Source organism: Malaya genurostris, chromosome 1 (genome assembly GCF_030247185.1).
Source record: "Malaya genurostris strain Urasoe2022 chromosome 1, Malgen_1.1, whole genome shotgun sequence".
NCBI lineage: Eukaryota > Metazoa > Arthropoda > Insecta > Diptera > Culicidae > Malaya > Malaya genurostris.
Genome location: NC_080570.1, coordinates 144673049 through 144685580, shown reverse-complemented (window position 1 = coordinate 144685580; position 12532 = coordinate 144673049). Strand labels below are relative to the sequence as shown.

Genomic DNA, 12532 nt, shown 5'->3' with positions numbered 1-12532 from the left:
GGACTGTTTTGAATCATACGTTTCATGACAATAGGTGGATATTCTTTTTAACCCATTATTTAGAAGTTCTATTTTCGATGCAATACTAAATTTTTTTCTTATTTCTAAGAGCAGAAAACTTCGCATTCCACAGTCTCAAACATTCTCTATAGGAGTCATATTTGAAGAATCTCCCGACCGGTCTAGAACGGTGCATTTTTTCTTTCCTAAATACGTTGATAACCGTTTTCAACGGAAACTCACCAAAAAATTAGCGACTATTGCCGAGATTCGCACCGCTGAGTAAGCATCTCGCAAGAGATAAAATTGCTGAGTCAATCTCAAATTTGACAAACGTCAGTTATTACCGAAATCGTCAGTAAAAAGTTTACTGTTAGTTCGCCATACTTACTCTTACTCTTTCAGTCGTAGACGTCTCCATTTAACTGGACTCATGGCTGTTCTCCACCAGCTGCGAAAGGTCCGCAGGTCGTCCTCAACCTGATCGAACCATCTTGCCCGTTGCGCGCCTCTTCTTATACCGGTCGGATCATTATCGAGGATCATTTTAACCGGGTTGTTCTTCGTTGCAGAGCCTTCAGCAATTGAAAGTAAACAAATAATTCTTTTTTTCAATTGAGAACATTGAATTAGGGATCAAGATTTCATTTAATTTTCGTATGAAAATGCAAAAAAATACATTATATTTTTATGGTCTGATGGTGGATTATTATGGTGCAATCATAATAATTATTATTTCTATCACTTCACATAGGATGATAACGAAAACTATCAATTTTTGATATGCACTGTAAAATTCATTGGAAATTACTGGAATTTGTCGTAATAATTGAAAGAGAAAGTAAACAAAGAGAAACTGTCATTTGCAGTTGAAACCATTTCTAAGGTTCATCGAGATTCGTTCTTTTTCGTGGATGTGCACCCCAAATTAATTTCACGAATGTCGACGGCTATCCGTAAAATTAATTACAGCTGTGAATTCAGTAATCATTTCAGTAAAAATTGCTGAACACGCTCATTCAAAGTTACTCTCAAGTGAGTAATTCGTACTCACTTTTGCTTATTTAATTCAAATCTCAAAAAGTCAGTAAAGGACTATTCACACATTTCAGTTCCGTGACGGTTCAGTGAAAGTGCCTTCAGTGCGCCGTCAGTGTTCTTTTTTATCGGAGCCCTTCCGTTCCGTTTCCGTACTGTTTCCGTTCCGGCACAGCCAATGTAATAACATACCGACTTCAGTGAAAATAAAAAATATCGGTGACGACGAATTTGAGTTTGCCGGACGGACACTACACTGACGGCGAGCTGCACTGAAACGGCACGGTGCCGGATAGGTGTAAATGCGCGTATAGAAAACGAATGAAATAATATCAGTATCCGTGCACGGTGTCGTGCCGGCACTGAACCGGATCGGATATGTGTGAATAGTCCTTAATATTGTAACTTCTACTCAGTTTTTAAATTGACAACAAGTTTTACTCACAGTGTTTTGAAAACGTTGTGTGAAAATTTAGGTTCACTGAACTTTTCCCTTTGTCGGAGGTGGAACCATATTATAAGGGCACATTATCGAAATGCTTACTATACACCTCAAAGCAATTCGCGCAGGTTGAAGACGGTAAGAAAGTGTTCTGTCATATAGTAAGTATTTTAATAATTTTTCTATATAAGAATACATCAGAGCATTTCTACGAATGCTGTACAAAATGCCAGTACGTGGGCATCGTAGGAAGGCAGACGGATCCTTTCCATTGAACAGGTAGTGGCTCCCTTCATTCGTTGGATGGAAGTGAGTCAGTATTTGTTTAAAGCAAAGAATTCCTTATTCAATTCGAATGATATTGAGTAATATTTACTCACTCGAGCTAATTTTCTAATTTATAGCACTGAGAAATTGACAAATACCATATTTACTCAAAAGCGAGTAACCAAACTTTATTCACTATAGAGTAGTTCCTATTTTAACGAAAGTGAGTGAAATTGTATTGACTTTAGAGTAACATTGAACGAGCGTGAATGATCGGTAGGGTGGCACTGAGCTTCGATCTGTCATAATTCTACCGACCTTCGGTGAAATTTACAAATGTAAGATCCTGAAAAATGTAAACGTCATAATCTGCGCAGAAATACTATTGCTTTGGTAAATTTAGTTGAAAATCTGTGAAATTAAATGAGTCGACCCATTGAAAGATCAAAACCTATTATCTTTCAGTAATTTAATGAGAAATAATTCATACAAATGTTATGATCGTATATCTTTCACGTGTCATCGTTCCAATTCCAGTATTTATATTAGAGTGCAGAAATGAAAAGCTCGATGAAGCATTGAGAATTCACCCAAAGACATACCATCATCAATTTCTCGATGAACTTTGAAATTTTCACTTCTTCACTTCCGAAAGAGGTGTTATTTGACCGATATGAATTTCTACGAAATATGCATTAATGGTTACTGCATTTTCTTCTTATTCAATTTAATGAAAAATTGTAAAACTTTTACAAAGTTTGGCAAAAGAACTGAAATGTTAAAGTTCACAGACCAGTAAATGTTCAGTAGTTTTTATATAGAATTTTCCTATATTCAGTAGTTCTTTGACAGATGACTGTAAGTTGGATAAAATTTACGTATCGTTCAAATTGGTTCATTCATTAGCTGATTTCATTTGGTTCAGAAGAACTGTTCGGTAGTTGTTTGAAAGCTCAACAAAATTTTCATTATCTAACGATCAGTAACCAATTCAAATACCGAATTGATTACCGAACGATCAGCTGTTGAAAATTCGGTAAAAAATTACCGAAATCTGAGAAAGTTTCCTAATGCGTAAGTTGGAGATTTTCCTAGCTTTTGGGATTATTTTTTCTACAGCTTCGGCGATTGCTGTACTCTTCAAGCGGCAAGCATTAAACTAATCAACGATGATAATATCCAAATTTCACTAGAAGATTTAAAATATTTGCTAGTTTTTCAAATTTTTATTTCACACTCAAAATAATAATCATATTATAGTTACGTGAAAAGTTATGTGAATATTTTCCACCCTACTTTTCACGTAGGTTTTAATGGACTGGCATTTAAAAGCTGCTTAATGCATAATCCAGTAAAAGTTACGTGTTTCATAGGTAAAATGTAATGTACTGTTCATATCACATTTATCTATCAGTTCATATCAAATTTAGATTCCAGAAAATTACTATTTTATATATTGGTTGAAGTCAAAAGGGAGATTTCAGATTTTTATATAAATCTGTGAAATGAAAAAAAGCCATGAAATATAGAACATTTATTTCAGAAAATTGTCATATAATTCCAATGGCTTAAAAAGCAACTAATAACGTCGTGGTATCTCAAATCGACAAGCCTCCCGAAATCGTTTTTGTTGTCACTGCCATCCAACCGAAGCCGAAGTCGAGATCCAAGAACTCCCACAACACTATCGATGCAGGTTGAAGTCGCATTACATGGTTCCAGTGTCTCTAGCTTCATACCGACGGCCTGTTTGAAGCATTCGGCAGGAGCGGGCAAACTTCCCGACTCACGCAGGCACTCGGTCCAGTTGAACACATGGAAACTTTCATACTGGAATGGTCCGGTCGATGGAGTAAAAAATTGTAATTAAATAACTTTTCTCGCAAATATTTACACTACTTACACTTCGAGGGTCACTGCTCGCCATTTTCAAAATCGAGTTTTTCACACTGGAAATTCACGTAGATTGTTTGACGTTTGGTCAATTCACGTAAACCTTATGTGATGACTCTATTCATTTTAGGGGATGTTCGTATAACATTCATTTTCGTCACGTAAAATATTCAATTTGACATTTGAAACCATTTTACGTGATTGTTCAAGTGAATCGAACGTGAATTTTTATTTGAGTGCAAGAATCCAGTGCAAAAAACGAGCTTTTTATTCGCGATCTGACGATGTGTTTGAAACTTAGATGGCGCATCAGGTAAAATTAGTTCTGTTTCAAATTGTCAATTTGACGACCGTTGATGAAGAATTTATGTCATGATCAGCGTTGCCAGATTTGTCTGGCAAATGCCAGATTTTTCTCGCTTCGCCAGACACTCAAACTAACCACATCTTTTGCCAGATTTTCCAAATTTTCCTAGATATTGTCAGATTTCGCTAGATCTTTTCGGTTTTTGGTCTCTATACGTTAAATGGGAAGACCTTTTTTTTATTTTTTTGCTCACTGAAAGTGAAGCCCGGCAAAAATTTTCTTGTACATAGGAGACCCAGACAAATTCAGATAAATTTTTGAGTTTTGACAGATTTTTGGAAAAATAACCTGGCAACTCTGGTCGTGATTGTTTAAATAGAAGGAACTGAGCTGCTATAGGCAGGATTACCCTAAACACACATCTCTCACCAGCAAACAGACTGTCGGTAATTGAATTATAACAAAAAAAAAACAGTTTAACTGAAAATCGTCGAAATTAAAGGTACACACCATGAACAACGAAATAAAAGTCCAGATTTAGTGTACATTGGCAACCTATATTGCAGTATATTCATTATACAATTACCTAAATAATAGTGGCAGTTTAATCGTCACTCTGCTCATTTTCACCCTCATCCTTATCATCGTTCGCTCGAATCGTAACCGTGGAATTGTAGTGCTCTCCTAGACGGTACATGTGCCGGTGATAGGTGAGCACCAATTTTCGCTCGGGATCTCCATCCTCGCCGTGAACCGGCGAGGTACCACTGGCCTGTATTATTTCGATGGGACACTTTAGGCTGCTGGACAGAGCTTTAACTTCGATTTCGCCACCCCACACTTTGGTGTTACGAATTTGGAAACAGTATTTCCGGAACTCGTCCACACTCAGAATGTTTTCCGTTTCCGGGTTGGTCATGTAATGTATCAAATTGTCCTGGTTCGTTTCGATGTAGTCGGCCGCCAGCTGTCGCAAATCGGCCGTTTCGTAATCGTGCACACCTATCTGAGAAAGTTGATGTTTGACGGCGTTGTACAAACAATCACCGTCGGCCGGTACCGGGAAAGGAGCGAGACCCCGCTTTGCGAGTAGTTCAACGATTTTCCTATCCTCCAGAATGCGGGGAGAGTCTCTATGTAATGCTTCCTCTGCTTTAATCTGGGCCTCCCGATCTTTACCTTCCTGTGATTTCTTTTCCCGCCTCCGCTGGGCCTTTGATAATTTCGGTTGTTTATCTTCGACCTGCGATTCGGCGGATTCCGTTTTCGGAGTAGCGACTGATATTTCACTAATTTTCAACGCATTCAACTGATTCAATTCGTCGGCATGTCTGGCCTCTAATTCTGCTTCCATACAGACAATTTCCTCTTGTATTTCTTTTTTCCGCTTTTTGTCCACTTTGGCTTTTTTAAGGGATTGCACTTTGGCCACCAGTTCTTTTTTCTCTTTGCGATGGCGTGCAAGTAAGGTTTCCTCATCTTCAACGGTGGCATTGGATGACTGTTCTTCGCTCATATTGACTGACTGATGGACAAGGGAAGCAATTGGTGTCTTGTTAGTGCTAAATAAAAGATTAAATACCTGCAATTCAGTCAGTTTGATATGTAGGTAGATTCGATTTTATTGCCTGAAATTATGGTGAGATTTGTTGTTGTTTTTTTTCGAGGCTGTTGAGCAGGAATGCCGGGAATGCTGATAAAGTTATTCATATTGTAAAACGCGTTCGAAAATTTCAAACTTTTCGAATATTTTTTTTAAATTATGATAATAGTAGGCAAAAGAGAAAATTGTAGTAAAGTTCTAAGAAAGAACAGAAGCAATTTTAATCTGTTTAATTTCAATTTTCGGCAAATAAACACTTTTTTTTGCAAGTCCGTTTCATCGGTAATTTATTCACTAAAGTCTGGCATCCCTGACTCATTTTTGACATTTCTTCGGGCGTGAGAATAGAAAAATGCCCAGTGAGTTGAATGCATTGTGAGGGCAGTTGGTGTATACACTTAGCAAAAAATATCTGCCTTTTTGGAATCTGTGGTGTTTGAGCATATCGTTTTGTTTTTGTGAAAACGACCAAGATTTTCTTTTAAAGGGAATTTTGAGCATTTAATGTTGTAACCGATACTTGAAAATTTCACAGGAGAATCGAATATACTTATTCTTTTCCACCTTTTTCTTATTGTCCTCTATGGAATTCTTGCTGAAACACCAAAAGAACTGACAAAACTCAGTATTAGCTTGCTTTGAAATGGTTTTTCTTTCTTGTTCTATTAAAAAACAAAACAGAATGTTTCGCTGAGAAGTAAGTGACTCTAGTCTTCTACGTGGGACTTTTCGCGTGAGCTACAAACACTGTTATGTGAAGATAAGCGTTATTGGTTGGAAAATGCAAAAAATAAATCAACAACGATTTCAACTAGAATTCCTTATCGCTGATAATATCAAATAAATTCTTGTGTTAATTCGTATCAGTTTCAGTCATCCAGTGATGATGCCACCTTCCGTCCATTGGCTTTGGCGTTGAGGGAAGATTTCCCGTTCGGGTGTTCGCTGACCTCTAGCTTTGGACTGGTGGAATGCTCGGTCAGTCCGGATTCGAGCGAGTTTCTCGAACCGGACGAGCTCTTCCGATGGCGTACCGGTTTCGTGTTGCCGGAACACTTAGCTACGAAGCGCAGTTCGGCGATCAGTTCTTCCCGGAAGGAAACCTACCGTATGAGAAAACAGAAGCACACTTGAAGAAATTACATGGGAGTATGAGGTTTTGATAAGAGAAACTATTAATGTAAAATTCAAAAAGTGTTAGTTCATAGTCTAGGTAATTAATATTTCTGTACTTTTCTGGTTCCGTGTAGCCAATCGTGTGTTAGCGGTGCTTCTGAATCAGAGAAAATATGAATAATTTGAGAAACGAAATATCCAAAAACACAAGAAAGAAACATTTTCTAGCATTCGGTTCAGGTTCTAATCAGGATTGACAACTGACACTGTCAATTTGGATAATCAATCGTTGTTACCATTTTGAACCAAAGATTGGCACAATGACGCTGCACTCAAATGTAGAGGCGCTGCTTGTTTAGAGATGATACTTTCAGCAAGTGGTCAAATCGACAGGAAAGTTTTTAATTACTTCACCTTTTTAACGATTTCTTATAAAAACGGGAAAATTAATTTTAAAAGTCTTAGAAGTAGTGGAAGAAAAAGTTTTTACTCTGAGGTGATAATGTTGGTCTTAGTTTATTGTGCGAAAACTAACGTTTATTTAGAATAGAGCATTAAACTTGGTTTGATACCATTTTTCAAATGCCCGGAAATAACAAATAAAGTATTCAAAATAAATGGTACTCGATCGCTATACATTCTAGTACTCGAGAAATCAACATTACACTAGTTACTGTTTAAAAAAATGTTGGTTCGCATAAACCTAACCTCACTCAAATTCACACATTTCTGAAGATATTCCATGTTTATTCGTAGTTTACACTAAAAAGCAGTTGTAATCACTTTGAAATCAATTTTCTTCTACTCCGAGTTTACTTTTATTGCTGATATCGATTAGTACTATTGAATAAACGAAAAAATCATTGCAAATCACTGCTGCCAATATGAAAATTTTCGGAAGAATCCTCCATTGCTTGGTTTCATTTTTAATTTGCTGATGTTTCAGTTTCGCGGCAGTGTGACAATAAACATTGGAAAACGGCGGTCAAATTCCATAGCAACAATTCTCGGTTGATTTTTCAGAAGGCCGTAAGAGCAAGTGATAGTTTCGTTTTGTTTACCTTTTCTTTCAATTATTGTGATGTGATTCTGTTTGAAAGTCGAAGGTTTCGGGTATTATTTTATGCAAAGAGTTGAGTAATAAACGTGGAAACCTCTTGGTAATTGATAGAAGAGAAAATAAACAAAGAGAAACTGTCACTTGCTCTTACACGCTCTTTCAACATAACTCATGGTTTGAGTTGCGATCACTCAAATTCATAAACTGGAACAATATGACAAAATTTGAGTGTGGAATTCAGTAAAATTTGCTCGGGCTATGAGTTCTCACGCATTTATTCATATAATAGAGTAAGCGTAAAGACTTCAAACATTTGAGTGAAAAAAAATACTTCTAGCAGTTCAGTGCGTATTCTTTATTGGAATACTCTTACCGAATTGCAAGAATACGTCGGTTTTTATTGCCGTTTCTAGATCTGGTTTTTTAAACCAGAAATCATCAATCATAGATGTTTTCAATAGAAATTTTGTGGTTTGAATTATACTAGAAACCTTAAGGATATTAACATCGTTCAATTTTGACTCCAAACCGGTCAAAAGAAAACGGGTTTGAATCACTTTTCTGGTTTTTCCATTCAAAAGAAAGAAGAATGACTTTGTATATAAACATTTACGAACAATAATGTTTTAATTTTGAGTGCAAGGAACTCAAGTTTTGAGTAAAACTCACTCAAATTTTGAAAAAAAAATATTTTTTCCATATTTTGAGTAAAAAATATTCAAATTTCGAAAGATTCGTCTCTTAACTCAAAAATGAGTAGATAGGTGGTAAATCAAGTTTAGAGTACGTGCACTTTTCATGGATTTCAGTGGTGTGTCACTCAATTTTGAGTTATGTTGAATGAGGGTGTACGGTCTTTTGAAAAATCAACCGAGAATTGGCCTTCTAATGACAGTTCGACAAGTAGATTGCGCTGTAGTCCAAACGATGATGTTTTCAAATGAAGCTGTCAAAATACATAGGAATGTTTATTCTCCGGTAAATTTTCATTTAATGTCGGTAGAAATTCGAATGATCGAAGTTTATTCTTTTAGAATATGGGAACAATATTGATTTCTTTTAATTAGAGATTTAATCAATTTATTTCAATGTTTCGCTTGAGAATGAATCTTATTTTATCGCATTCGGAATGGTCTACAAATTGATGATGTTGACTTTTCATGTTGCCGCTCTACTGAGATATTAGGTCTGGTCGTTTTTTATACGCAGTCGTTGTTTAAACATTTAATTTTGATTACGAAAGTTGATTACATAACCTCGCTTTGCATCAATATCTAATTATAGTTCAGTATTAAAGAAGTTGGAGGTTTATTTATCAAGAAAAAAGTTTTACGAATGCATTACACCGAAAGATTATTCAAGGAAATATTGCATTGTTTGTAATTATTTCTGCAATTGATACGCGATTCTTATATTGTTTTATGTGATAATTTGCTATCATCGTTTTCTTGGATCATAAAGTAAAACATTGAAGGCGCTGAGTTTTGCTTTGAAAGCCAATTGACCCATCGTCAATTAGGTTTCGCATGATTACGACACAAATGAACTGTCGATGAATCAAATTCATTTTTGACAGTGGCCGTGTATTTGTTTTGTTTTGCGACTGTAAATTAAAAACTGAAAAATGACGAAAAAGTGCCTGTTAAAAACGTGTTACACAGTGAAAAGAACTAAAATGATTGCCCTGTATGTATTTCCAGCATCAAGGAGCGATATTTGCATAAATCTGTTTAGTGTGAGGCGACTTGCATTTTTTAAATTCGAATGATGAACCTCTGATGAACTTTTAAACTGTAAACAAATATACGTCGACTGTCAAAAAAACGTTCTTTCTGTTCATTTTGTGAGGTTATGTCATGTTCGTGCAAAACCTAATGAGCGTCGATGAACATTGGAAAACGACGGCAAAATTGCATTAGGTTTTACACGATTACGACACAAATGAACTGCCGATAAATCAAGTTCATCTTTGACAGCTGCCGGTGGTTTGTTTTGTTTTACGACTAATCAAATTGAAAATTGAAAAACGACGACGAGAATCAAATTAAAAATTGAAAACTGACGAAAAAGTGCCTGTTAAAAACGTGTTCCACAATGAAAAGAACTAAAAATGCGTTTCCAGCATCAAAGAGCGATATTTGTATAAATCTGTTTAGTGTGAGGCGACTTGCAATTTTGAAATTCAAACGATGAACCTCTGATGAACTTTTTAACTGTAAACAAACCACCGGAGGTTGTCAAAAAAATGTTCATTCTGATCATTTTGTGAGGTTATGTCAAATACAAATAATAATACCCCTAAGTCCCATACAAACGAACCGCCAATGTTTGGTTCACAGCCTGAACAAGTAAGCCTAGCAAATTACTCCCTTTCATTACGATAGTTTGAAACTTGAGCGGTTATTTTGTGTCGAGTAGTTAAATTTAACTAAAACTGCGGCCCATTTCAAAGTTTGACGGATGGAAAGTTATTTTGGGTTTGTTTTGCAATGGAAATAATTTTAACTTAAGAATTTATATTAGAATTTTCTTTGCAAGCTTTTTTTCAGTGTCGGAAAATGACCATCGATCTGTCAAAAATAACCATGTTTTCGGGGAGGGTTATTTTTCTATATAAATATACTCGGGTCTGTGCCAAAACCCTCTCAGCAGACCGTTCAATTTTGTTGGTCTTTGAGCGCTTGTTGAACGACATATTGCACGAAATATTCGTTCAATTTGCTGGAACGGTTCGTTGTTGTTTTTTCTCTTGCAAAAATAGTGTGAAAATTAGGTGTTACCTTCATATAGATATAGTTATTCTACGTGAAGTAGAAGTATTGTGCAGGTATGTATTGTTAGTTTAAACAAATAAGTGGAAAAAAACTTCAGAAATTCTGCAGTAAAACTAGTCCAACGGGGCTCCAACTGCTCATGTTAAAAATGGCTCAACAATGGACCTCTGTCTGCCGGGTTTGTTGAACGAAAAAAATGGCATTCGGTTCAACGGTCTGTTTCAAAATCGGCAAACGAAGGTCCCGTGTTGGCCTCTCGTTGAACGATTGATTGGACGTTCAACGATCAACAAAATAGAACCGCCTGCTGAGAGGATGACGAGTTTATCGAGGGGTCCTATTTGGTACATGAAATATCATCTTGAGTTTATCTTTGCTAGAACGACTTTCAGTTTACACATTTAAATAAAAATTTTGCTACATCAAACCGTTACTTACCGTTTATGCAACCAGAATCCCGTCATTCCAGTCGGATTCTCAGAGTTGGGATCGAAAGTTGTTAAAATGACATACAAAATTGTTGATGTTAGTGGCATTTAATTCGGCAGTTAGAGTTCCATACAAGCGGGTAGGTAAAGAAAGTGCTGGAGCCCTGGAAACATTTACCTTATGCCGGCGGGCTCGGTGCAGAACGTCGCAGAGTAAATCACAACAGCCAATCACCATGGCCGTTGAGCAGCCGACGCACAGTACGAAGAACACACCGCCCACGTTGTCCATGCCGAGTTCTTCGGCACCGTCGTCGGCCGAACTTTGCTGCAAAAAAGGGGACGGATCGGGTTAGCGTTAGGAGGTTAGTGCTGCTAGGTGGATGTGCTCAGTGGATCACTACTAATATTAACCATTGTCTGGTGCTACCGGGGAAAGATGCTTTGAAAACTACGCTACGTTCTGAAAGGGGGACAAATTTCCGAGTTATTATTGTTCGTCTAAGACTACTGAAACCCATTCCAAAACAATAAAACTTGAAACACCGAACTAGGTTCATATGATGGGGCAAAATAACTAAATGCACGGGAATTGGTGCAGTAGCGTCAGTAGAAGCGGCATAGTAAGGGGCATGGTGTGATCTGTCTCTTCTACGGTGGACGGAGGATGCAGCTATTCTATTGCACCGGGAATCAAACTCTAAGCCGTAACGGGGAAGTAGATATCACAATTCGAACCTTCAGTTCACGCGAGCGGCTGTGAACATCGCACAACATCTCGCAAAAGCTAATAAAGACTGCGATCACGCAGCCTACGATCAGCAGCACGAATACGCCTCCTACGTTGGCAACTTCCAGAGCAAGAGCTCCACCTTCTTCCATTGCGTTCTGGAGCAGTGCGGTAAGTGTTTGACAGAGAATTATTTTCAACAATCAAAATTGAACTAGATTTGAAAGAAACGAGAAGTTTTACGCGAAATAGTGTATTACTTACCGCACAAGCACCGCCACCGCGTTTCTCCTTCCACCATTTTCGTTTCAGAGATGTCAAAACACCTTGTTCCTGCAGTCGCAGAACCGCTTCACTTAGTGCACTGCGGTACGGAGAGTCTGAAAAACAAATGAAACTGAGTTTCAATACTATCCGACGACGAATGTCAAACTCACTTTTCCTCATCGCAATTCCATATCCTTTGTCATCAAGCAAATCTCCGATCTGGGTAACATCGCACTCTCGCTCAACGATATACTCGATCGAAGTGGATTCCATTAGAAACGCGTAGTTCTCCGTTTTGACCCGATTCAATCCTTCCGGATTGGAAGAGGTTAGAAGATCCGGATTTTGTATCATGTATTGGTACATCGTTTGGTAGACTTCATCTTCGGCATCCTTGAAGAAGCTGAACGTACTTCCGTCTCGTTTCGCTCCGTATTTGATCTTGCCGCTGGCTGCAGCCAAATCCGTGGCACTGCTGATCGGTGAATGTATCTGTTCCACAGTCAAAAAGGCAGCCAGATTGGCGGTGTAGGATGAAACCATAATAAGCGTAAAGAACCACCAGATGGAAGCTACGGCGCGGGTTGAGGAAGCTCTGAAAAATAAT

General features: G+C 37.5%; 2 protein-coding genes across 4 annotated transcripts in view; both read right to left on the bottom strand.

The window, feature by feature from the left end:
• Positions 1–4483: 4483 nt before the first annotated feature.
• On the bottom strand, positions 4484–5631 carry LOC131426049 (deubiquitinase OTUD6B). The gene is made up of 2 exons (XM_058588465.1): positions 5530–5631; positions 4484–5472 (listed from the first exon to the last, which is right to left on the bottom strand). The coding sequence occupies exon 2, from the start codon at positions 5461–5463 to the stop codon at positions 4552–4554; it is 912 nt and encodes a 303-aa protein (XP_058444448.1). The 5' UTR covers positions 5464–5472; positions 5530–5631; the 3' UTR covers positions 4484–4551.
• Positions 5632–6235: 604 nt separating this feature from the next.
• The window catches only part of LOC131426046 (glutamate receptor ionotropic, kainate 2), a 43381-nt gene continuing 37084 nt past the window's right edge, over positions 6236–12532 (bottom strand). The window contains exons 6-10 of one of the 3 annotated variants that reach the window (XM_058588458.1): positions 12096–12520; positions 11923–12038; positions 11667–11816; positions 11107–11256; positions 6236–6653 (exon numbers count right to left, since the gene is read on the bottom strand). In XM_058588458.1, the coding sequence (XP_058444441.1) occupies positions 6420–6653; positions 11107–11256; positions 11667–11816; positions 11923–12038; positions 12096–12520 (1075 nt within the window). In that variant the 3' untranslated portion in view covers positions 6236–6419. The remainder of the gene's footprint in view (positions 6654–11106; positions 11257–11666; positions 11817–11922; positions 12039–12095; positions 12521–12532) is intronic. The other 2 variants (XM_058588460.1, XM_058588459.1) reach the window with 2 other exon arrangements.